This window comes from Erpetoichthys calabaricus, chromosome 2 (assembly GCF_900747795.2).
Source record: "Erpetoichthys calabaricus chromosome 2, fErpCal1.3, whole genome shotgun sequence".
Classification (NCBI taxonomy): Eukaryota; Metazoa; Chordata; class Cladistia; order Polypteriformes; family Polypteridae; genus Erpetoichthys; species Erpetoichthys calabaricus.
The window spans coordinates 280,776,011-280,803,987 of NC_041395.2; the positions used below are offsets into that span (position 1 = coordinate 280,776,011).

The following is a 27,977-nucleotide window of genomic DNA, read 5'->3' on the forward strand; positions in this document are numbered from 1 at the left end:
ATAATCAATCACACACGTATTCACCATATTTGATATGACACCCCTACATAATCACTGGTGCAGCCAATTGGTGTTAGAAGTTACATCATCAGTTCAATGGAGGCCCGCTGTCTGGGGTTTCACTTGATTGAAGTATAAATTCACCTTACATGGAAGGTCCTTCTTTTGGGGAGTCAGTATGGTGAACAAACGTACACAATGAAAACAAAAGAACATTCCAAGCAACTCCATATAAAGGTGAAAAGCACAAGTTAAGTGATGGAGAAAAGAAAATATCCAAGTCACTGAATATCCATTGGAGTCCAGTTTTATTAATCATTAAGATGTTGAAAGAGTATACCACGACTGTAAATCTGCCTACACTGAGTGATCATGGAAAAAGAAGACCAGTGAGGGTGGCCACCAAGAGACCTAGGAGAACTCTGAAGGAACAGATTGGAGAGACTGTGCATACAGCAACTGTCACATCACCAGTCGCACCTTTACGGGAGATTGCCAATTCAGCTATTAGGCCATCTGAATAAATGCCATGTTTGATCACTGCATGTTATCAAATACACACCAAATACGAAACATGTAACAGGCTCTGGTAAGTCTTGAACTTTCCACTCTTGCAAAACATTTCAGGTGGTTTCATCAGTCCATTTCAAAGCACAATATGAACATTTAATATTCATGACTTTATAAGAATTTCTTTATTAGATTCACATAAATGCATCTATGCAGTCTTGAGCCAAGGCAGACATCTTTAATGATGTGCATGTTGTTAGAAGTGTTCTCTGTTCACTTTGAGGATTGTTTTGAGGTATGTGAATTTCTGGAGGTTTATATGTGTTTTTTACCAACTCTGTTCACTTTAGGATTATTTTGTGTATATTTAGCAACCAAATCTCTGTTCACTTTAGGTTTTTGTGTATTTGTAGCCACCGCAATTCTATTTATTATGGAATTTTTTGTGTATATTTAGCAATTGCAATTCTGCCCCCAGGATATTTTATGTATATTAAGCCTCAGGTTTTTCAAATTGATTTTGTCTGATATTTTGTCTATATCAAGTACAATGCTCACGTTTTTCTGTTTTATTAGTGTATTTTTTTTAGATAATTAGGTCTCTTCAGATAAGCAAGTGAATGTACTTGATTGCAGCGTTTAGAGTAACCAATTCTGAGTTTGTGTAAGATCAATACTAGTAATAGGTTCTTAAACATCGAAATGTTCTCCACTTAAAGTTCCTATGAAGCTCACTCAGTCTTTTAAGTGGCCAACCGTTTACTGCAAATTTAGCAAACAATACACACTTTCTGTAAACGTCAAATACATTTGCACAAATTTCTGATTCACAAGTGGCAGTGTAGGTTGAGGGATTGTACATATCATTCATATATATTAAAAACATCATCGTACTTTGTGTTATATGAAAAAACATGACTCCAACTGGGACAATTTGATGCAGAATTTCCAATTCTAAAGTATCTGTATTGTATTCATACAATGATAGACAATAAAATAAACAACTTCCATTTGCCTTTACTTGTATTATGTTGTTATGAAATTGGTATGTCATCAACCAAAAGGGATTCCATTTTATGCAAGTATCCTCCCAATTTCCACTTCACAGATTTGTCTGCATGGCACATTTCATTGCCACGTCTTTTTCCTGTCTAAGCCACTTCACCTTCTTCACTCGTTGGACCAGCCTATTGGTCAGTGGTACTGTCTGACTACACCACTCCACAAGTTGGAGACCTTCATGTGTATACGCTGGCATGTCTCAAACAGGCCACTGAGCGGCTGCTACTCTTTGTCTTCGGGCTTCTGTCAGTGTTGCATGGCATGTTAGCATTGAGTACTCGGAAAACATGACTTGGCTAATTTTCTTTATTCTATAGTGTTGCTATTTATTTTTCTGTTTTGAGGGGGTTACCTCTAAATATTGATATATTTCTTAGCGGATACCTACTGCTCTAGATGTACAATCCTGACAAATTTCAGTATTTTAAATGCACAATATGTAGTGTTTTTGTCAATGAGTGAATGAATGAGTCAGTCAATAAATCAATCATTCAACTTTGTATTACATATTTATAGATTCATTTAGACCACTTTGCGTAGCTCTATCTTCAATTTGACATTAAGGAGTCTTTTTCTGTTAATCAGTGTCAAAAAATCGCATTAAATCCATTGTGATTCAGTGTTGTTAAGAACAGAATCGGAACATTTCCAAGAGGGTGAATGCTTTTTATAGGCACTGTATTCATATCCTGTAATACTTGTGGGCTAATCCTTTCATAATTATTCATAAAATTACTCTTTATACTATGAGCATCTAACAAAATGGCGATTTTGGATATAGCTGTCTTCATTCTGATAGAACTACTGCATTCTTGAAGAATGAAAAGATAGCAACCACTGGAAAAACTGGAAAAAATCTAATCTGCACTTAGAGGATCTGTACAAAACTTTTTCAAAACCTGGCAGGATCTAATCAATAATATTTTAGAATAATAATAATAATAATTCATCACACTGCGGTGGGTTGGCACCCTGCCCAGGATTGGTTCCTACCTTGTGCCCTGTGTTGGCTGGGATTGGCTCCAGCAGACCCCCGTGACCCTGTGTTCAGATTCAGCGGGTTGGAAGATGGATGGATAATTCATTACATTTATATAGCGCTTTTCTCAGTACTCAAAGCGCTATCCACACAGGGAGGAACCAGGAAGCAAACCCAGAATAAGCATTTAAATTGAGGAAGCAGGTTCTCTCTCCTCTTTAACTGTATTTATCTTTATTCATTTATTAATGTATCTATTTACTTATTTTTACTAGCTTTAAGTTTTACTCTGCCTGCCTAGCTCTCAGGGGTCAGTGAGTACAGCTAAAAGAAACTGGAATAACATCCATCCATCCATCCATTTTCCACCCGCTGAATCCGAACACAGGGTCACGGGGGTCTGCTGGAGCCAATCCAGCCAACACGGGCACAAGGCAGGAACCAATCCCAGGCAGGGTGCCAACCCACCGCAGGACACACACAAACACAACCCACACACCAAGCACCACACTAGGGCCAATTTAGAATCACCAATCCACCTAACCTGCATGTCCTTGGACTGTCGGAGGAAACCGGAGTGCCCGGAGGAAAACCCACGCAGACATGGGGAGAACATGCAAACTCCAAGCAGGGAGGACCCGGGAAGCGAACCCAGGTCTCCCAACTGCGAGGCAGCAGCGCCTACCCACTGCGCCACCGTGCTGCCCAACTGGAATAACAGTTTCCAGAAAATGTTTCTGCTTTTATAAAATTGAATAAAAAGTAATCCTACAACTTTGTGTCATCCTTCCTCCCTGCAATTATATTTTGGCCATTTATTTGAAAATGACAGTGTAAGGACTGGATTTGCGTTACTCAAAATGGTTTTAATTTTTCATTACTACCATATGTGTTTTCAGAATGTACAGCTGTGATCGTAAGTGTGATCTCAATATCATCATTTTATTCAGCATAATCATTTTTACTGTAGTCTCCTCTTTCAGTTTCCGTCTGTCATGCCCTTCAGCCTCTTATCGTTTATTTTCAAACACCTGAAGGAGTACAAAAGCCCCTTGAAGGTTGTCAGTGAAGGACTGCAGCAAATGCAGACACTTCTTTTACAACTGTAAATTGATAGCCGTTTGCCTAATTTTCTTTAATGGTTTTAACGATTTTTGCACACTTTAACTCTAGAGAAAACCCTTGATCTAGTGCTGCAAATCAAACCTGTGTGAGTCACATTTTATACCTTAAGTTGAAAGAGAAGTTTAAAAAAAAAAAAGAAAGGAAGTATCTTGTTAGTAGCAAGACATTACCAGTTCATATACTGCAAAGTGCCGGCAGGTAAGATCTTATCTTTGTTGAGAAACGCGATGGAATTTCAGAGTTTTACTGTTTAAAGTTCATTTCCCAGAAAATGATGGTATATTAAATGCCAGTTGGAGGTCTTATTGATTAATTCAACCTTTGGCACTGAAATCTGTGCAGAAATAACAGAAGAGTAGGCCACAGAGACGACATGAACCATCTGTGTCAGCATTATATGTCTCCTGATGGGTTATTTATAGTCAGACTATAAAATGCCAGCCACATCCAGGCAGGGCAGTCGGTTGCTGTGGACTAAATGAGCCTCAATAATACCTTCTCTCTCGTTTTTTTTTTCTCTCCCCTTTACATACAGAGACATAAATCAAGCAGCAAAGCCGTGGCGGCACATTCTCTTTTATGCACAGAGGGCAATGCCCCCTCACTTCTTAGATAAGCATGCCCAGTGCAAGCAGATGCCTCTGACTTCTCCTAGGCATCGAGAATAGAACTGACATTCAATTAGAAGGGGAAACGCATTGCAGAGAGGAATGTCCTCATCAGCGCCGGTTACCCCTGGCTTTGTGCTGTTTACATTGGCTGTCTGACTGCATTGAAGATGAGCAGACAAGCCAACACTTGCCTTTGCCTCTTCCCTTTAGAGCAGACTGCACAAGAGTTTTTATGAGTTGCTCAGATGGTTCTCTCTGTTTTCTGGAAGCTGTGATTAGCAGATTGACAATAATATTTCAAAAGCAGATGTGTCCTTTAGCATTAACAAGGTGTCCACTGGCAGTGCACAGGGTGATCTTGTGTACGGCTGCCAGAATTGGGAATGTACCTCATGCCAGAAGTTAGCGCTCTGCTGCTGTGCAGCTCTTGCACGCTGGCATACAATGACTTGTGTGTCATCTCCAGAGAGTGCAGCTCTCGACATTGCTGTGAAGCAAAGGAAGGTAGGACATTTTCATTTCTACGGCATCTTTATCTTTTTTTACCTGTGACTGTGTCTTTCATCTACTGTTTGTTTACTAGTGTAGTGGGGTGGGGTAGAGTTTTTTTTTATTAATAATAGTATCTGCTTTCACTAAAAATAGTCCAAATATATTTCTGTTTGCTGCTCTTTCGTATTTTAATCACTGGCCCAGAAACATTAAATCTATCTGTTTAGTTATTTTATGATCTGCTTGTTCTGTGTCACAGAGTAAGTTTAATAAACTTTGCTTTTGGAAGATGGCTGTAGAGTAAGAGATCGATAAACTCTTAACCAAATCCTACCCAATTTAAGTAACTGCCGGTGTTCTGATAACCGCCACTTTTCATATTCACATCACACAAATGCAACAAATTTGGTGAAATCCATCAATTTAGAATTGCCCTTCACTCCTGTTGTCCTGTTTTCATGTAATTCACACTCGAGCCCGTTGAATTTACAGGTGAGAACTTGTAAAGCTGCAGTCTTGAAAATGAAGGGTTAAGGGGGACCTTGGATGTGCTGTGATAAGCATGACATAATAAACATATTCAGATTTCCATCGTTAATACTGCTGATTATCAGTTCATTGCAACCAAAGTCCCTTATTTACTTGTTTTTGACAACATAAAATGGTATACTGAAAAAATCCAACAGTGAAATAATAGATAGATAGATAGATAGATAGATAGATAGATAGATAGATAGATAGATAGATAGATAGATAGATAGATAGATAGATAGATAGATAGATAGATAGATAGATAGATAGATAGATAGATAGATAGATAGATAGATAGATAGATAGATAGGGTTTACTAATTCCGCAGTTTGAACCAATACATGACAACGCTCAGGCATTTTAGTGCAGATGCTTCAGTAAGCAAAATGGAAAAATATGGTGTTTTATCATGTTATCAGATCATCTGTGTCTTGCACCTAACACGAAAGGTACCAGCTAATTAAGTCAGCTGACTGACATCCAAGAGCAGCTCCGTTAAGTTCTGAAGTATGATGGTGTGAACTGCTGTGCAATCACACGTAGGCCTCATTACGCTTCTCACTTTAGTATTTAAGCCAGCAATGTTTGTTAATGCTTAGAAGCTCAGACCATCCATAATTATCAAAAAAATGTCCTCCTTACATAGCTGTTCCTAAACTTATGGTATATGTGGCTGATGCATTTATCCACAGTGACTTACAAGATAACGATACATTATAACTATTTGCTTACATTTTTTAATTGAGACACAGTTAGGTAAACTGGCTTGATCAAAAATATACAGCAAGTCACATCAGTGATCAGCAGTTTCATCTTCTCATCTTTAAACCGATTTACCCATCTTCTAACACTGCTAGTGCCCATGGAGGCAAGTCCATGGATGCTGTACATCGTGGACTAAGCTCTAATATGTTGCCGGTTTCATTATGCAGTCCCCAGTTTCATTATGCATCTGAGTGCACCCATAGTGAACTGGCATTCTATTCATGTGCCTCCCAATGCTCCAGTGCTTTTGGCTGCTCGTGCTATGGGTTGCCACAGCAGGATCATCTTCTTCCATATCTTTCTGTCCTCTACATCTTGCTCTGTCACACCCATCACCTGCATGTCCTCTCTCACCACATCCATAAACCGTCTTTTAGGCCTTCCTCTTTTCCTCTTCCCTGGCAGCTCTATCTTTAATATCCTCTTCCCAATATACCCAGCATCTCTCCTGTGCATATGTCCAAACCAACACAATCTCTCTGACTTTGTCTCCCAAGCGACCCTCTAATGTACTCGTTCCTAATCCTGTCCATCCTTGTCACCCCCAATGCAAATCTTAGCATCTTTAACTCTGCCACCTTCAGCTATGTCTCCTGCTTTCTGGTCAGTGCCACCGTCTCCAACCCATATAACATAGCTGGTCTCACTACCGTCCTGTAGACCTTCCCTTTACTCTTGCTGATACCCGTCTGTCACAAATCACTCCTGACACTCTTCTCCACCCATTCCATCCTGCCTGCACTCTCTTTTTCACCTCTCTTCCACAATCCCCATTACTCTGTACTGTTGATCCCAAGTATTTAAACTCAATGATACAATGATGGGAACACTGTGTGTAAAAAAACGCGGCATCAAATGTAAAATCGAGGTCCTGACTTTCTGTGGTCATAAAAGATCCCTGAACAGCCTTCATAAAGAGTAGGGTGTATCCCAATGTCCTGGCTAAATTCCCCACCACAGCCTAGTCATAATGGCACAAAAATGGCTGCCATCGTATCATCCTGGCGGATGCTGCACGTTAGTGGTGGTTGAAGTGGGTCTCCACTCGTTACGTAAAAGTATTTTCAGTAGTGCTATATAAATGTAAAGAATTATTATAACTATTCAAAGTTGGTTTCTGGTCAGCAAGATGAATACACCAAATTTGCTTCAAAAGAGACATTACAAAAACACTAATAATCTGATAGGACCTCAACTTGGTGATTCAAAGTGTAGAGCTACCACCTCACCCTGCTTTGATCTGTCTAGTGTGCCTTTAGTGAGAGGTTTGCATACTTTCTCTATGTATATATGTATTTACTCAAGGAAATTTAGTTTTCCTAAAATACAAAGATATGCTGTTAAGATGACTGGCATCTCTAAATTTGCATGAATACATGAGAGATTATGCCCAATAAAAAATCACCAGGTTATAGTTTCAGTGTTGGGAAAATGGTTCATACCACAAAGAAAAGTCCTTATGAAAGTCAGAAGTCCACAATTTATGTTTCTTCTTCCATTTCACAGACAATTTTATTTTGTTATAAAGAACATAGCCCAGTTTTATTTTCCAGACAAATTCTGGACCACATGAGCTGGAGCCTACCCTGGCATCATCAACCCTGTATGGTATACCCCATAAAATTGTAGCATTGTAGCTATATTAGAAGGGGAAACGTCCATACGTGTTTATACAATTTCAGATTTGTTATTGGCGTAGCACATCAGGAATAAAATTCAAAAAATCTTCTGATTTGCTACTTTTTATTGCACTGCTTATATAACTGTGCACTTGCGATTAAGAACACATGGCTCATATTAAGCTTTATGATAAGATTTGCTCGGACTAGAAAAATCTGCATTATTTCCCATGACTCTTGCTACATTATTCCTCAACTAAAATGTCTCCGGGACATGGATCTGGATACTAATAATTTGCCAAACTATAACCAAGAAGAGCTGAAGTGTCTCTTACTTATGTGCATATCAAATCTGTGATCAAGGAATTTGTTTTTGCATTTTAAATATATTTAATACACTAGGGGGCTTTCCTCCCTGCTTGCTTCGCTTGCCAACCCCCGGGCCAGCACTATGCATTAGCCTCTTTACGGCTCTGCCACTCGCATATGGGGATGTGGATGTACACTTTAAACAGATTTTAATTTTCATTTGAAGTGTTACATTTGCATCAACGCAACGTAAAACTGCCTTTGATTGAATTTCATTTCTTTATCTCTATTAAATAAAATGACTTTTTTGAATGTTTGGCTGTGAGATTGGTTAATTGACTTTACAAAAGCTATTCTAACAGGAAACTGTTAACGTTTTAATACAAATGGCATATCAAGATCTCCTATGTTGTCCAATGTTATCTGCGGGAGATGTACTGCATTACCTTTCTTGGATACATCCTTCTTTCTAAAGTAATTCGTGTGGTGGAAGACCGGACGCTGTTAACGGTTGTAGATATTCTTCGTGATATTATAAGTTGATGTTTTCATGTTCCGCACAATCACCACCAACTGTTTCAGCATAGTCTATTGATACGCACTTAACCAATTTGCCGTGTTACTGATCAACATTTTTGGCGTAAATTCATTTGACTTCCTCGTTTCTAGGTGCTAGGATTGCCCGTGTACTCATTTTTTCTGTTGATAACCCTTCATGATGAAATTCTTCAATAAGATTTGGATATAATACGTCTTCTTTAATTGGGAACTTAAAGTGAGGAAAATGTTAAAATCTACAAGAGCTGAGAGTGCAGGAAATGTGTCTGACAAAAGCATTCACGAGACTGAGAGGTGAGAGGACCGTGGTCTTGTTTGAAAATGGCTGATAGGAGGACGTGACTTGAAAGAACCTCATGGCAATATTCTCGTCTCGTGGGACTTGAAAAAATCTTTTCCAAAAAGTCTTGTCTCCTAAAAAGTCTTGTTGAGTCGAAAGATTTTTTTATATAATACAGAGATATTAAATATGCTTTAAGCACTACATTGAGATATTTTTCCTTAAACTGTGCAAATCTGTGTTTACTGTGTACTGGGTAACTAAAATATAGCACCGCCCTTCACTCCACTACAACACTTTCAATTTATCCATTTTTATTTTTAAACATAAGCCTTTTCATAAAGCACTGAACAGACCATCGGTAAAATGCCATCACCGTACAGTAACTGCACAGGTTGCCTTCATTGAATTACATTCACCATGTTAAGGAACTCTTCGGTGATATTAAAAAACATAGCTTCCTTTTCGGTGGCATTGTTATGTTTGGAAAACTGAATGTGAAAGTGCAGTCAATAATGTGAACAAATTTGATGCAAGTTTTCCCTGTTTCCCACTCACAGGAATATTTGGTCAGCGCCTGGAGGATACCGTACAATTTGAGAAGAAGTTTGGACAGAGGCTGGCCCCTTTGTTAGTGGAGCAATGCGTCGACTTCATACGAGAGCGAGGACTCAATGAGGAGGGTCTTTTCCGAATGCCCGGACAGGCCAATCTTGTGAAAGAGCTGCAAGATGCCTTTGACTGTGGAGACAAGCCACTCTTTGATAGGTGAGACCCATTTGTGTTAGCAGAAATATTTATTATTGTGACTTCTTTAAGCACTATTTTCTATTTTTAAGAAACTACTTTATGCTTTTATTCTTTGTTACTTTTGAACTGTGTGTTTATGCAAGCAAGATTTTGAATTTTGCAGTGATTGTACCATAGCTGTAAATACACACAAGAGCTTTGAGCCTTTACTTAGTGATGCGTCTTCTAGAAGAATAAATTCAATTGCATTGAACTTGAGCCTGGCTCATTCCTAGCAATCATGCTCTGAGGTGGTCATTTTTGTAAGAAGACATACTGCTGCTTAGTCCTGTTGCCTTGTATCTCATGTGTCCATATATCTATCCATTCATTAGCAAATTTACTAATCCACTTCAGGGTCAAAAGTGCAAGAAAATGCAGTATCCTGGCAGCACCACACACAAAACAGGAGTCTGCTCCACCGACTCTCTTTTGCAGCCGATTTAGGTTAATCAGTATATGTATTTATGCAGATCTTTGGAATGTGAAATCTCTTGACCAAATCCTACACAGCCTATCTAAGATGGCATATTTTGGACTTGGGCTGTGCAAGTTAGCATTCATCATTATTGTTCCTCAGATCCAAATTATTAAGTTTGCATGACAATACAAAATAGTTTGTGTGAGAAATACATACTATATCATGAGTAGAAATCACTGGTTGGAGTGTGAGGCATGTGACTTATTTATTCTAAAAATGTATGTGTTAATTGGTAGCTGTAAATGTTTCTGATACTGAACTTTGATGGTCAAGCATCTTCTCCAAAGAGGGGTCCTGTCTTAATCCCATTGCTGCAAGGGCAGATAGCCATTCATTCCCTAAAAAGCAGGTTCAGTAAATAGAAGAATGGATCATATTATTCAGGTGGTTATGAATAATATTGTTATAGAAACTAAGTCACAAGTTCATAAAGATTTAAGTCCTGCTTGTTAATCATGACAGGAGCAGAAAAACGTGTCCTAGGGTACATTAAAGAAATTCAGATGTCAAATCAGAGGAGAGGCTTTGAGGAGAAGTGTTAAGCTCGCTTGTTTAGCTAATAGCTAAGCTGTCCCAATATCTCATCCAGATTCATCTTAAAAGACGTCAAGGTTTCTTTTTCAACTTCATGTCTCGGTAGTTTGTTCCAGATACCCATAGCTCTTGGTGTAAAGAAGTGGATCCTGGACTCAGCCTTCAATGCATTTCCCCTTCATTTCCACTGGAGTCCCCAAAGTATATGAGTCACCATTTAGTCAAAAGTATGAGGCTGGATCTACTTTATCAGTGCCTTTGAGAATTTTTAAGACTCCTGACACAGCCTTCTCTGCTCAAGAGGTTTAATTCCCTGAGCCTGGCAGAGTAGGACATGTCCTTAAGTCCTAAGATACACTTCTGCACAACTTTAAGTGCTGCTATATCGTTCTTCTAGTGTGGCAGCCAGAGCTGCTCACAATACTCCAGATGTGATCTTACTGCCATTATATTGTCTGAGCATACCGTACCTCGATTTATAAACTGCTCAAAAAAATTAAAGGAACTCTTTGAAAACACATCAATTCTCAATGGGAAAAAATCATGCTGTATATCTATATTGATATGGACTGGGTAATGTGTTAAGAATGTAAGGACGCCACATCGTTTGATGGAAATGAAAATTATCAGCCTACAGAGGGCTGAATTCAAAGACACCCCAAAAATCAAAGAGAAAAAATGATGTGGCAGGCTAGTCCATTTTGATGAAATTTCATTGCAGCAACTCAAAATCATACTCAGTAGATTGTATGGCCCCCATGTGCTTGTATGCATGTCTGACAATGTTGATTCATGCTCCTAATGAGACAATGGATGGTGTCCTGGGGAATCTCCTCCCAGATCTGGACTAGCACATCACTGAGCTCCTGGACAGTCTGAGCTGCAACCTGCTGGTGTTGGATGGACCAAAACATAATGTCCCAGGGGTGTTCTACTGGATTTAGGTCAGGTGAGCATGGGGGCCAGTCAATGGTATTAACTCCTTCATCTTCCAGGAACTGCTTGCATACTCTCGCCACATGAGACCGGGCATTGTCGTGCACCAGGAGGAACCCAGGACCCACTGCACTAGCATAGGGTCTGACAACGGGTCCAAAGATTTCATTGCGATACCGAATGGCAGTCAATGTGCCATTGTCTAGCCTGTAGAGGTATGTGCATCCCTCCATGGATATGCCTCCCCAGACCATCACTGACCCACCACCAAACCGATCCTGCTGAACGATGTTACAGGCAGCATAACGTTCTTCACTGCTTCTCCAGACCCTTTCACGTCTGTCACATGTGCTCAGGGTGAACCTGCTCTCATCTGTGAAAAGCACAGGGTGCCAGTGGTGGACCTGCCAATTCTGGTGTTCTATGGCAAATGCCAATCTAGCTCCACGGTGCCAGGCAGTGAGCACAGGGCTCACCAGAGGATGTCAGGCCTTCAGGCCACCCTCATGAAGTCTGTTTCAGAGTGGTTGGTCAGAGACATTCATACCAGTGGCCTGCTGGAGGTCATTATGTAGGGATCTGGCAGTGCTCATCCTGTTCCTCCTTGCCCAAAGGAGCAGATACTGGTCCTGCTGATGGGTTAAGGACCTTCTACGGCCCTGTCCAGCTCTCCTAGAGTAACTGCCTGTCTCCTGGAATCTCCTCCATGCCCTTGAGACTGTGCTGGGAGACACTGCAAACCTTTTGGCAATGCCATCCTGGAGAAGTTGGACTACCTGTGCCACCTCTGTAGGGTCCAGGTATTGCCTCATGCTACCAGTAGTGACACTGACTGTAGCCAAATGCAAAACTAGTGAAAAAATAGTCAGAAAAGATAAGGAGGGAAAAATGTTATGGCCTCTACCTGTTAAACCATTCCTGTTTGGGGGGTTGTTTCATTGTTGCCCCTCTAGTGTACCTGTTGTTAATTTCATTGACACCAAAGCAACCAAAACTGATTAACAACCCCCTCTGCTACTTAACTGACCATATCAATAGCCCCGAAGTTTCATTGACTTGATGCTATACTCTGATTAAAAAGTGTTCCTTGACACAGACAGATGCAGAGCCCAGTCTTGTCATACAGTAGGCCTTTATTTAAGTGGGGAAACACTTTTCTTTTGCCCAAAACACTGCACAGTACAAGCATCAAATAACACAGCCCCTTCTTTACTTCTGGCCTCTTTCTCTCTCTGTCTCTACTCCCCCTCCAGCAAGCGTTGTTCACCTCCTCCACATTCTGGCTCCTTGACTGGAGTGAGGTGGCTCCAGTTGTTCCTTGACCTTCTTCCAGCAGCATTTCTGGGTGTGGTGGAAGTGGTGCCACAAAGGCTTAGCCATACCTGTAGCACCCCCTGGTAGCACCCACGGAACCCAACAGGGCGCCTCCAAACTCCAAGCAACCCTGGGGGCTGCCGTCTAGTGTCCCGGGGAAGATTATGCCCTAAACGTGCTCTCTCCCTGGCCATTTATCACACGGGCTATTTAACATTCTATTATTACAGATTAATCTGAGGAAGATCTATTAAATGGGATAAAAATTGCACCATTATCTAAGTAACTATGTGAAACTTTTATTCGGTTCTATTCAAATTAAGCAAAAATGTGAATTTTAACCTAAATGTTAACTTTCTAAAATTGGCTCTTACAATTGACATTCCTTTTGCCCACATTTAGTACTTTTGCATTTTCTACATTAAACTTTTTTTCCCCAAGTGATCACACAGTCAAGAAGAATGCTTACATCTTTTTTAAAAATATTTTTGGTACTTCCTGCTAGCCCTCCAAGTTTAGTTTCATCTGCAAATTTTACATATTAACTCATTTCACTGGAATCTGTGTCATTCACTTTTGAGATCCTCTTTTTTAAGTTACCTCTGATGCTAACAAAATAAATTCTCTGTATGGGACCATATCAAAGATTTTTTTAAATAAATAAATGCCATAAATGAATAAATGTCATATGCTTTGTTTTTCAATTATTCCAGTTGCCTGTTCAAAAAAATCTAAAAGGTTTATTTGGCAGAATCTTCCTCTATTAATCACACAAATTGTGTTGCTGCTGTCTTTTAGCTCTGTGTAATGTATTTGAGTCGGTTGTCTGCAAAGTAGATAACCTTCATTTATCCTCTTTCAGTAACACTGACGTTCACACAGTTGCGTCTCTTCTGAAGTTATATCTTCGAGAGCTGCCAGAGCCCGTTATCCCCTTTGCCAAGTATGAAGACTTTCTGTCCTGTGCGCAGCTGCTAGCCAAGGATGAAGAGGAGGTGAGTGTGGTTCAAATTACTACCAACAGACATCTGACAAGCGATTGGCAGAGGGGCTGTAAATATGTGATTAATGTCTATTTGTACCAGAATAGCCCTTTACAGAATCAATTGGCTTGGTTAAATTTATCAGGCAGGACATTGGGGTTCTGTTACCTTTGTGATTCATTTCCAGCACTGTATATTATAATCTAATAAACTGATTAAAAAATATAAATGAAATTAAGCCAGGTGTATGGCAGGAAGTGAAATACAACAATGGAAGGGGAATATGTATATTATGCTTTTTTTTTTTTAAAGAAAATTTTAAAGACTCCTTGGAAGTTATGTATCAGTTTAGTACAGACACTGGATTCAGGACATTTACCAAAAGTGAAACAGGGAATTAAAGTTCATTGTAATGGAAAGGTTGGATAAAACTGAATTATGTTATAATTTCTAAATCAAATCTGGGTGAACTAGTGAATCGTGGAGGATTATAGCATATTTGAGATATGAGCTATACTTTTCTTGCAGGGAATTCGGGAGTTGATAAAGCAAGTGAAAAATCTTCCTCAGGCTAATTACAACCTTCTTAAGTATATTTGCAAGTAAGTTAACAGATCTTATGTTTCTCTTGGCTCATCCTGACAATTAAGATCACCCCCTGATAAGCAGCTGCATGATTTCTATGTCAAACATTTAATAAAAATAACAAAATCCCTGGAAAAGTGGTACCAAAAATACTTTTATATCTGATTAGAAGTGACTGTCCCATTAAAGGAATACTCCACCCAAAAGTAATATTGTTTTATATTTTATTTACCCTGTGTAGTTTGTAGTGGTAATTGAGAAAAAATGTAACCTCATGTTTTCATTCAGAATGAAAAAAAAAGTTTATGATACAAGGACGTTCAAAACGTTTCCACACTTTTTTTTAACTCTAATTCTTAAGAATTTCAAAAACAAATTACATCACTTTTCTATATAGTCACCTTCGTTTTCAATGCAATTTCCCCAGCGTTGTACCAACTTTTGAATGCCTAATTATTACTCCTCCCGCCTTCACCATTTCCAACGAAAATATAAAAGTGCAGAAACTTTTTGAATGTCCCTCGTATAATAGAACTGAATGGTGAGTGTATCCAGCAGGGGGAGCATACTCCTTGGGATTGTGCTTTTAGTGAATGCAGAACAGACCTGAGCCTTAAACACATCACTTTAGTAACCATGGCGGTAATTATATAATATATATATATATATATATATATATATATATATATATATATATATATATATATATATATACACACACAGTTAGGTCCATAAATATTTGGACAGAGACAACTTTTTTCTAATTTTGGTTCTGTACGTTACCACAATGAATTTTAAATGAAACAACTCAGATGCAGTTGAAGTGCAGACTTTCAGCTTTAATTCAGTGGGGTGAACAAAACGACTGCATAAAAATGTGAGGCAACTAAAGCATTTTTTTTAACACAATCCCTTCGTTTCAGGAGCTCAAAAGTAATTGGACAAATTAAATAACTGGAAATAAAATGTTCATTTCTAATACTTGGTTGAAAACCCTTTGCTAGCAATGACAGCCTGAAGTCTTGAACTCATGGACATCACCAGATGCTGGGTTTCCTCCTTTTTAATGCTCTGCCAGGCCTTTACTGCAGCGGCTTTCAGATGCTGTTTGTTTGTGGGCCTTTCTGTCTGAAGTTTAGTCTTCAACAAGTGAAATGCATGCTCAATTGGGTTAAGATCAGGTGATTGACTTGGATATTCAAGAATTTTCCACTTCTTTGCTTTAATAAACTCCTGGGTTGCTTTGGCTGTATGTTTTGGGTCATTGTCCATCTGCATCATGAAATGCCGCCCAATCAATTTGACTGCATTTAGCTGGATTTGAGCAGACAGTATGTCTCTGAACACCTCAGAATTCATTTGGCTGCTTCTGTCCTGTGTCACATCATCAATAAACACTAGTGTCCCAGTGCCACTGGCAGCCATGCACGCCCAAGCCATCACACTGCCTCCATCGTGTTTTTCAGATGATGTGGTATGCTTTGGATAATGAGCTGTTCCACGTCTTCTCCATACTTTTTTCTTGCCATCATTCTGGTAGAGGTTGATCTTGGTTTCATCTGTCCAAAGAATGTTTTTCCAGAACTGTGCTGGCTTTTTTAGATGTTCTTTAGCAAAGTCCAATCTAGCCTTTCTATTCTTGAGGCTTATGAGTGGCTTGCACCTTGCAGTGCACCCTCTGTATTTACTTTCATGCAGTCTTCTCTTTATGGTAGACTTGGATATCGATACGCCTACCCCCTGGAGAGTGTTGTTCACTTGGTTGGCTGTTGTGAAGGGGTTTCTCTTCACCATGGAAATGATTCTGTGATCATCCACCACTATTGTCTTCCGTGGACATCCAGGTCTTTTTGCATTGCTGAGTTCACCAGTGCTTGCTTTCTTTCTCAGGATGTACCAAACTGTAGATTTTGCCACTCGTAATATTGTAGCAATTTCTCAGATGGTTTTTTCTGTTTTCGCAGCTTAAGGATGGCTTCTTTCACCTGCATGGAGAGCTCCTTTGACCGCATGTTGTTTGTTCACAGCAAAATCTTCCACATGCAAGCACCACATCTCAAATCAACTCCAGGCCTTTTATCTGCTTAATTGATAATGACATAACGACGGACTTGCCCACACCTGCCCATGAAATATCCTTTGAGTGAATTGTCCAATTACTTTTGAGCCCCTGAAATGAAGGGATTGTGTTAAAAAAAATGCTTTAGTTGCCTCACATTTTTATGCAATCATTTTGTTCACCCCATTGAATTAAAGCTGAAAGTCTGCACTTCAACTGCATCTGAGTTGTTTCATTTAAAATTCATTGTGGTAATGTACAAAACCAAAATTAGAAAAAAGTTGTCTCTGTCCAAATATTTATGGACCTAACTGCATATATATATATATATTATATTATATATATATATATATTTTATATTACAGTATATATATATATATTATATTATATATATATATATATATATATAGTATATATATAACTTGCTTTAAAATGTGGTTTCCACTCCCAGATTACCATGTAGCATATTCATTGAAACATACACAGGCCAAAGAGAAGGCAATGAAACAGTATAGCCATCATCCAGTTCTTCAGTGGGGAATGCTCACAAATGTATGCCCAGGTTTCGGCAGAGTGTTTGGTGGCATTGGGACGGCTTCTGGATTCTCAGTGGCTCTTTTCCAATATAAATACTCACACATTTTGCATAATTGGTGAACTTTTTATAAAACGTACCAAGTATGGGTAACTGCCGCCTGAGCTGTGTTTCTCTCAGATGAACATAGCACCTGCTCAAACCACTCGTGGCTTCTGCAAACTGTGGCCTTGGCCATATATATCGATCGGAAAACAGAGCACATCAGCATTTTTTTAAATAACCTGTCTGTGTGTCCTTCACATGTTTCTGTCTGTCTCTCTGTTGTTTCACCCCATCAGCCGCTTTGTGTGATTTCAGCTTTTTGGTCTTACACTGCACAGATCACAGTGGCACACTTCAAACCTATGGCTACAGTAAGCAGTGCTGTACAATAGAAAATGACATGAAAATGTCCATTGGGAAGAAAAAACCTCACGTTATTCGTGTTGCATAATCCACACGTAAGATATCCAGGTCTGAATATCTGCCTCTCCTATTCATTCATTGGTCAAGAGGCCTGTCCTCAATTTAAAAGTACAGTATTATGGGAATACATTTTCCTGTTTATAATTAATATTTAACAATACTTGATCAAAATATGCATATGTTTTGCACATTTTAAGCATACAACTGGATAACTGATATGTGGATATTCAGAAATGATTATTGTGATTTTTTTATCCCATGGATGTTTTTCACAATGTTTTCCGTTGTAAAGAATTCTTCACCACTGAGAATTATCATCTCATAAAACTTTTTTCTCTCCACTCTGCATGAAAATATGAGATTACTATTTTTTTTATTTGCCATCACTACAAACTACATGAGGTAAGTAACATATAAAAAATATCATTTTTGGTTGGAGTATTCATTTAATAACAGAGATGGCCTACTCCTGAAAGAATGTGCATGAGACCTAGCATGAAAAGAATGTACTTATATTTATAGAAACGTCTGTGTTTCGTATTAATAACACCATGTGTCCAAAAACTGTTAGACTAGGGGGCTGAGTCACAATATAGATAAGGAAATGCAGAAGTGCCTGCAATTTTTTCTTAAATAACTGCAATAAGTGGCTTTGCCTAGAGCTAGAAACTTCATAATAAGTCATATTCTTACATATAAAGAGAGAGAGAGAGAGAAGACTCATAAAAATTTTGAATAACTGGATTCAGAAATGTTGTCTATTTTAATTTTTTTTCTTTAATTTCACAAATGACTACAATAATTCTTTCTAAGCCTACAGACATAAACTCGCTTTTCCCAATAATTGTGCTTTTCTATTTAAAATGTGTTGTTGTCAACACATAGTAAGCTATTTAAAAAAAACTGTGAAATATTAAACACTGCACAAAAAAAGGAAAAAAAAGTTCTACCGTTTCAATACTTAGATTTTATCAGTGCAGGTATTGCTCAGTTAATAATGTCCTTGCATTTCTTTCGTTAAAGTTTACACAAATTTTTGCAACTTATTTAAAATGTGCATTTTTGGTGCCTGTTTGTTTGCTAGATTTTCAATCTCCGTAAATGACATTATGTAAAATATGTATAAGTATTTTAATTAGCATCTGAAGCAACATCCATCCACCTATTTTCCTAACCTGTTCTTCCAGGGCAGGGTCAGGGATGTGGGGCAGTTAGTGCCTATCCAAGCAAGCTTAGGGCACAAGGCAGGAACAAAACCCTAGAAAGGGTGCCCACCCATTGCAGGACAAACGGACCCTCACCCACACATTAAGGCCAATTCATCGAACCAGCATATCTTTAGACTGTGGCAGGAAACCAGAGCACCTGGACTAAACCCATGAGGACACGGGAAGAACATGCAAACTGCATTTAGGGAGGACACAGAATGTGAACCTGGTCTCTTTACTGCAAGACAGCAGCAATAACGTTGCACCACAATGCAGCTCCTGAAGTAACTTCATTATTAATTTGTAAAGCACTAGTAAAATGTATTGCAAATGGCACAAACAACATTTTTCAGAGAGTTCACTAAATTATTAACATTGTTGAGTCTACCCAGGAAAACTTTCTAAACAAGCACACAACTATACAAATGTATTTTCTGCCTAATTCTGCTGTAAGAAAAGAGGGGGAGCAGACTCAGACCCTATCCTAGTAACAGTGGGCACAAAGAAGCAACTAACCAAGACACAAGCACACAGTCACAGGGAGAGCCAAAGCAACCAGCCTAGGATTTTGATGCCAGGACTCTGCAACAGTACAAAAATACAATGCTACGTCTGCCACCCATTAAAACAAAATAAAAAATACTGACCAGCACTGTCAGTGTTATTTTAACATATCGTCAATAAGGTGTAGGCTATCATTTTAGAGATTTACAGTGTTGGCAATACTTACACTAACTAGATTATTTATTTAAATTAATAAAGCTTAAAAGACTATTATTTTAAAAGCTAATCATTCTAAGATTGCTGATTATTTTACAAAATAAGTTGACTTACAGGGAGAACAGCTACTCCTGGTCCTTACAGTGTTCCATCCAATATTGCCATTTCCTACATTTTTTAGTCATCGATTACATAAGAATATAAGAAATTCGACAAACGCGAGGACTCCATTCAGTTAATCAAGCTTGTTTGTTTAGTTAAAAGTTAAGCTGTCCTGATAGCTCATCCAGATGCTTCTTAAAGGTTGTCAAGGTTTCTGCTTCCATTAGTATTAATTTTAATAGACACACAAACATAAATAAGCATGAATTCTTCCACTCACTTCTGTAACACTTCCATTACTTTTAGCATTTTTAGTGATTTAGTTTGCAAGGTGGGAAAGATGGGAGAGGGAGCAGAGCTTTTTAAATACCATAATAATAAATATAATAATAATGCATTAAGCAGAAATAAACCAAGAAGGTAAAACACACAGACATGACACACATAAATTCCCCTTCAGAAAGTTTAGTTTTTCTTGTTAGGACAAGAGAGTGTTTTGTAAGGCATAACATTAAGTAACGTTCAGCATAATGCTGCAGTAAGAATCTTTCGTGAACTTTTCTGAACCAGATAATTTCAATACAGAGTTGCGTAGAGCCAGAGCCCACCTGATCAAGCTAGCGAGGGTCATCACATAACCACACTCAAAATAATGCTTGGTGCTACTATTTCTCGGGACATGGATTTCATTCCTGCTTCTGCAGAGTTCATATTCCTCCCACGGGTTTACTTCTTCCACTTTAGTTTTCCTATGTCATAGACATTCATGACACATAAATTTGAATAAATCGGGTGCAGGTTTACAGCAGTACACCCTGTGATGGGCTGGTGTTGTGTCCACGTTTAGTTTCTGCCATTGTCTCAGTCTCACTGGGGTTGGTTTTAGCTCTTGTTGACCAATTTTCAGAATTGGTTCTAAAATTACTAATATCCATCCATCCATCCATCTTCCAACCCGCTGAATCCGAACACAGGGTCACAGGGATCTGCTGGAGCCAATCCCAGCCAACACAGGGCGCAAGGCAGGAACCAATCCTGGGCAGGGCGCCAACCCACCGCAGAAAATTACTAATATAATATAATATAATATAATATAATATAATATGGCGGCACGGTGGCACTGCTGCCTCGCAGCTAGGAGACCTGGGTTCAATTCCCAGGTCCTCCCTGTGTGGAGTTTACATGTTCTCCCCGTGTCTATGTGGGTTTCCTCCAGGTGCTCCAGTTTCCTCCCACAGTCCAAAGACATGCAGGTTAGGTGCATTGGCGATCCTAGATTGTCCCTAATGTGTGCTTGGTGTGTGGGTGTGTGGGTGTGTGCCCTGCGGTGGGCTGGCATCCTGCCTGGGGTTTGTTTCCTGCCTTGTGCCCTGTGTTGGCTGGGATTTGCTCCAGCAGACCCCCGTGACCCTGTAATTAGGATATAGCGGGTTGGATAATGAATGGATGGATAGATAATATAATATAATGGCCCCATGCCCAGGATAGGTTACAGTCATCCACAGTCCTGAACCACAATAAGCAAGTTTGAGAATATAATCTACTATATAATAAAACACTAATTTCTGTGTGTGTGTATCAACTCAATCCAAGCAATCTGATTGATCAGTTTCATTTGGTTGCTCTGTCAAAGGCGATCAAGACAAGAAATGACAGGCAATACAGATGGATACACATGAGGATACCAAGGAAAGGTGCAGGAGGAACACTGAGAGTTGCCTTCAAATATAAAAAGCATCCACAAGAATATGAATGATGCTTTCACAGCGGATAATGGTGGCCTGTCTACAATTGGTGGTAATCAGAAAGCTGACAGTACGTGAGCAAGTTGCCTCAAAATGAAAGAGGATGAAGAGCGGGCTTTACAAGAACACAATTGAGAGAGGACGTGACAGCCATCACAGACAGGGATAACAAAAATAAGGCATAGAAGGAACGTTGAGAGTACACATAAGGCAAGAGCTATCAAATACTGCATCAAATAGTTTTATTTTTTCTATTAGCTGCGTTTGACAGGTAACATAACTATTATATATATTTTAGTAACACTTAAAATTTATTTGAGTGCAAATTATGTTACATACATTTTTTATGGTATCAATAATGTTCCATTTTCTTCTTTAGCAATCAGAATTAAACTGTGAATTATATTTAAAACCCATGAAAATAACTTATAAAGTAAAACTAAACTTAATTGCTATAAACCTCAGTCCCTGCAGCTCATCCGTCATTTTATATCATTCAAGACTTGAATGGAAATCCATACTGACATCTAAATCCATCCAACATTTGCAGCACAGGAGCCCAAACTGGCCAAAAGAGCAAAGCCTGGCCTTTATTCTTATTACATTAGTAACAAGTGCAAACGGATATTCTAGAGACAAGTCCTTGACTCATTCCCTCCAGTTAAATGAAATATTCAAACCTTTGGTTGTTGGCTTCACATTTCTGGTGGTCTGTCATTCACTTGTTACTATGTTGTGACTGATGAAGTTGGGAGCATGCACTGATACAACATGTTGCCGCACCCACCGCAGGACCCCAAATTAGGAACTGAGTGCAGTCATGCAATGGGACTGAGAGGCTTGGTAATTTATTTATTTATAAACACACTTGAGAAGACTAGGGACTATTAAAGGTGACCACATTTAAGAATGAACCCTGGAAGAACATAAAAGGCACCAGATAATCAGGAAGTTGAAGCAGAGACCGGGTTATTGTTTAAAAACTGGCTGGATGTGATATTGGTGCATCTTAGCATGAACTGAACGCTTTACTCCAGTGTCTAAATTCCTATTATGTGATACTCTAAAAGATCGCTAAATTTACCAACTAAATGTAGATTTTTTTTTCTCCTAACTTGTCATAGGAAACTTTGCTACTTTACTGTGCAACCCACTAGCTAGCCCAGCTGGGTACCTCTCATGACTGCATGACTGTTAAAACTGGCATTGTGTTCTTTTTTTATTGTTTTCGGCCCTCAAGGTTAACTGTATGAGACTAAGCAAACTGTTTCATTTGTTTATGCTTAACACATTAGACCATTCATTTTGTGGGTTTGTGTGAGGTTGTGTCCTGAGATGGCATGACACACACCTCATTCAGGACTAGAGGGAGCCAACCTTGAATGGAATCCTGCAATACCCCGAATTGTGTTAGGTTGTTTAATAATAGATGGATTGAATTAGTGTAGTTAAGTGTTTTTTAATGCTGGTGTTCTTCTTGAAGTTAATGCAAAAAATATATATAATTTATCATTTATTGTGACAATGACAATCTAAATCTTAATCTAAATAAATACAATTGATAATGAACTCAACAAGTTAGGACATGGATAGGTGGGCGGGTGGATAGACATACTGTATCAGTGCCACTGTCTGAAATGCCTCCTGGACTTAAATGATTAGGGTGCTTTTCCTGATATTTTTATTATTCAGAGACAGAACAACAGGGAAGACTAGAAGCAATCTAAGTTTTGTTAGGTGTTTTTTGAGAGATACAGCACTGAATTGTATAAAGATGTTCCAAAGAAAACAAGCTCTTCCAGCCTGAGCACTGCAGTTTCTACTTTCATGTGAATGCTCTAGGTCACTACTAAGTTCAGTTTGTTTGAAATTAAAGGTGGTGTTTTATTAGGAATCAGTGGTCACTAGTCAGATGACAACCCATGAGCACAGAGTGTTCCAAATCACCTTGTTTCTGAAATGATGGTTGCATGCATGATGTTACTGTAGTTTCTAGAATTTCTGTAAATCACACTGGACAGACTGATTTGTCAAATTACTGCATGTTCTATTTTCTGTTTTTAGGTTCCTTGATGAGGTTCAAGCTCATTCTAGTGAAAATAAGATGAGCGTTCAGAATCTTGCAACAGTTTTCGGGCCAAACATACTTCGGCCCAAATTGGAAGATCCAGTCACTATCATGGAAGGTGTGTGTCTATAGCACAAAGTGTTAGGACATTTCATTGATAATCCAAATTCATTTGATGGCCCGTACCTTAGTTGTTAAGGTCTATCATTTTAGGCATTTACTTACTCACTTAGTAAAGTTGTACAGTTTCAAAGAAAAGTTGTTTTGCTGTTTAGTATAATTGAATGGTGGCTATTAAAAGGATCTTCCACCAGTTTGCATGTTTTCGCCATGCCTGAATGGCTACTTCAGTTTACCTCTGCAGTCCCAGAGCAGTGCTTCTTAAACGTCTTTTTGTCGAGAGCCAATTTTGTGGTAAGGCCCACAACTGTCATTGCGGTTGGAATCGTGTGTGTGCTGCCCTTTGCTGGAGCCTTGGAGAATCACCACTTCAAAAATTGTTGACCGTGATCCCAGTGGTTTTCCCCTTGAAAAATTGCCAACGGAGCAATGGCGTTTGTTTAACCAGACTGTGGCGACCTATTGCAAGGCGCTCCTCAAAACCTATTCAACCTTTGCCCATTTTGTAATATTGTGCACCAGGTCTCTGCGCAACCAAAATTCAAACAACATGTCACCCATTAGGGACCTATGTCCTACAGACATGTGTACTTATGCTGACTGGTGACTCTGAAACTTCCCAGTGTGGATCTGTGCATGAGTGCCTCCCACAAAGGACTATCATTAAGTTCAGGGTACATTTCTATCTTATGCCTGATGCAGCCACTTATTCTATGTGACCTGATTTTTAAAAAGGCAGATTCTAATAACAGATGAATGGGTCGACACTAGGTCTAGCACATAAGACTTTGGTATGTTGTAGGAATGCAGTATACAAGACAAAACCCCAGGCAGATGTGAACAGAACTTGTCAATTGTACATAGACAGTGGCCCAGCTAGGAATATAAACCTCTAAGCTGCAGGCAGCATTAACCATGGCACCACCACACTACCTAAAAGGAAACCCCAATTGTTTAGATCCTTCTAGTTGAACTGTAAATTAATAAAGATGCTATTCAACACATTTGCTCTGGTGCTTTCAGATTACATTTGGAAGGGGCAGAAGTCTATCTGTGCATAATTAGAATATTTCACAAGAGTTCATTTGAAATATGCCCGTCTCTGGGACTCCTGTCACTGTTAGGCATTACAGGCCCCAAAAACTACACATTGAAGACCAGAAACTTTCTCTGCAAAGGGGGATTAAATTAATAAAATAAGCAATTAGAGAAAAGGTACAAAGCATACCAAGACCCCAAAGCATTGGCATTTCCGTTATAAAGAAATGGAGAATGTGTTGAACTGTAAATCTGATCTTAATCTGTTCAGAACTAATAGAATGAGAAGATGACTGAGAACTAATCCATAACTTTAAAGGAATCACAAAGCTCCATGGCAGAACAAATGGGTTCAGTGTTGCCAGGATTGCCTCTTGAACTGAATAAGACAAGTGTGATGCATAGTTGAAGAATCTATAGATTTCATTTTTAGTTTGACATTATAGAATTTTTGGTATTAATCAATAAAAATGTTATATTATCACTTCATGTTATAAAATTATGAACTATGGAAACGTTGTGAGACTAAATTCTTTTTTGATCACTGTGCATACATTGGAAAACTGATGCTTATCACCAATACAGTATAAGTCTTGTCATGACTGAGCAAATGTTAATTATATTGACATAAGTAAACTGTGAGGTACTGATGGATAATTTGAGGACTACTTTTAACATATATAAAAGGTTTTTAGGGAACATTTTTCATCACCTGAAAGAGTAAAGTTATGTTGAACATACTTATTATGTTGAATGTGACTTTTTTGATTACATCTACATGAATAAAGCATGTCTCTATCAATGAAATTCACCCTGACATTGCATTCTATTTTGATTCTCACCACGATTTACTTTGTAAACGCAAGATCAACAGAAATCAATGAGGTTGTGTTTGTTGAAGTTTTTACAGTATTTACAGTACCTATTCTTACTGTCATTTCTAGTTTTTTAGCAAAATTCTTTTTCAATTGCAGGTACCTCTCTTGTACAACATTTAATGACAGTGCTTATTAGAGAGCATGAAAGGCTATATATTAGTACAGAAATGGAGGCTTCATTTTCACAACAAGACATCAAGCCATTTGTGCAACGCAGTACAGTCGAGTGGATTTCTGAAGAAGATCTGCAAGGAGACTCATCCAAGAATGGGAAGCCTAATCAGACTGATGACCTGTGCAGCAGTGCAACCTCTTTGGATGTCAATGTCAGCACGCCAATGACTGTCTCCAAACTTGCTACTCAGGGAAAATCAGAAAAACAAAGCCATGCAGTCACAAGCCCCAGTAAGCAGATGAAATCTCTCCCAACGTGGAAATATTCCTTCCGAACCTCTGGGGGGAGATCAAGCAGTGTCAAATTAGGAGGTTCCTCAGTTGATATTACAAATTTGTCATCTAGTGGCAACTGGTTAATGAATGGGTTGTCCTCTCTCCGTGGTCATCGGCGAACTTCATCTGGGGAAAGGGTTAAAGACTCAGGGTCATCTCAACGGCTATCAACTTATGACAATGTCACAGCTTCAAGTCTGAGTGTCCAAAGTGTCCCGAGTACAACGTGGTCCACTTCATCTTGTGAAATCTCCATTCCAGACTCAACCAGCAGCTGTCCAGTGTGCAATGCTAGTGACTGTTCAGGACTAAATGGTGGAAAAGCAGAATGGACAATGCATGACTCTCAAGCACAGAGTGATATGAAGTTGTCAGAGTTGGGGGACAGCAGTGAAAGGATAGAGGCCTGCGTTAGTAGTATTAATTGTAGTGAACACAGTAACCGAGTTACAGCATCCAGTGACTCCACTAGCTGTGCAAAAGCTCTAACCATCTTGGTTAAAGATCTCAAGGACGAACTTGGGCGGCAAAAGGTGGAGTATGAACTCAGAATAAAAAGGTAATCATTTTTAAACACTTTCTTAGCACATTTTTGATCATGCAGAGCCACAAATAGAGTCAGAACTAAACAGCATTGGGCACAAGTCAGGACCTCATATTAATACCTGGATTTTTAAGAATGAAATATTGAGAAGGCTGGAGCTACTCTCGGCACTGGATCTCTGGTGCATGCATCTCTGCATTGGTGAAAGTGATGGGTAAAAATATTTTTGCCATCAGTCCATTTTTTTAGGTGACATTCAGACAGGTATCAATTCTCCGTGACATTAATCTAAAGATGTCAGTATGTCTGGAATGTGAGAGAAAGCCACGGTAAAACTACACATAGGCAATGATAGCATTGGTAACTGTACCCTAGCCCTGGAGCTGTGAGGCAGCATCAGTAACCACTGTGCCACCCCAATTGTCTTTGTTCATAAATCATAAGAAAGGGGAGACCATTTATTTTTAAGAGTCTATTAACAGTAGAAACAAAATGGTAAAACTTGTCTAGTCCAACAAAACACAACTTAACTAGATACTGATTAAGAATTTAAATACTGCAGCATGCTTTTTGAAGCCACCTTGGCATGACGCTACTTCCGCTTTTCAGTCTTCTTCAAAGATTAAACTATGGCATACATTACTTGCAATTATACATAGGCAAGGAAAATGTGTAGTGCACATGGGGTACTGACTCAAACCTAGTCAGGGGACTTCTTGTGGGTGCAGGCCATCTCTCCATTCAGGCTATGCTTTAATTAAACTGTTTTAATTAAACATTTCCACTTCATTGCTCCAATCTATAAATTCTGAACCAGGTTTTTCACTATTTACAAGATAGATAGATAGATAGATAGATAGATAGATAGATAGATAGATAGATAGATAGATAGATAGATAGATAGATAGATAGATAGATAGATAGATAGATAGATAGATAGATAGATAGATAGATAGATAGATAGATAGATAGATAGGGAAAGGGGAAACTATTAAAAACCTACAAACTAAAGACTAAACAAAAAAATCTTTTAATATTTAAATATTTATTTGAAAGAATTCAAAAGATACCAAAAACAAAACAGAATTGAAAATAGAGCAAAAATAGATTTGACACTAAGGCAAACCTAAAAGGAAACAAATCCAGTAGACCACAAACCAAGAATCAGTGTCTTAAAAGACAGTGCAGGGGTCAAAAAATAAACAAACAAAATCAAATGTGTAATGCAGGAACTCAAATAAAACAATCCAGAAGCCAAAGTAAGAATTTCAGCTGCTACTTAAATACTCGCTGGGCCAGTCCCCCAGCTGCATCGTTAGGTGGCACTGCCTCCTTGGGTTCCACAAAAAGGAGACAAGGCAAATAACAAAAAACATTAAATAGAAACTTAACATAAGACAAAATAGAAAAATAGGAAAATAACAGCATCTCTCTATTATAAAAAAAAATCCTGCAGAGAAACTGTAGGGCGTTGAGACATGATCTTCACATTAAATTCACGGAAGACACTTAAAAGACCCGCGAGACTAGAGAGATTGGCCACGGAGCGTCTCGTGGGGACCTTAAACATGAGACTTTG

General features: G+C 38.8%; 1 protein-coding gene across 4 annotated transcripts in view; it reads left to right on the forward strand.

Moving 5' to 3' along the window:
* Window positions 1-27,977, forward strand: part of LOC114647101 (rho GTPase-activating protein 22-like) — a 245,640-nt gene that overhangs the window by 211,920 nt on the left and 5,743 nt on the right. For 3 of the 4 annotated variants that reach the window (XM_028795627.2, XM_051923800.1, XM_028795628.2), the window contains 5 exons: window positions 9,402-9,609; window positions 13,758-13,890; window positions 14,407-14,480; window positions 23,365-23,486; window positions 25,501-26,413. In XM_028795627.2, coding sequence (XP_028651460.1) covers window positions 9,402-9,609; window positions 13,758-13,890; window positions 14,407-14,480; window positions 23,365-23,486; window positions 25,501-26,413 — 1,450 coding nt within the window. Of the gene's footprint in view, window positions 1-4,394; window positions 4,792-9,401; window positions 9,610-13,757; window positions 13,891-14,406; window positions 14,481-23,364; window positions 23,487-25,500; window positions 26,414-27,977 lie in introns of those variants that run through there. The other variant, XM_028795629.2, reaches the window with a different exon arrangement.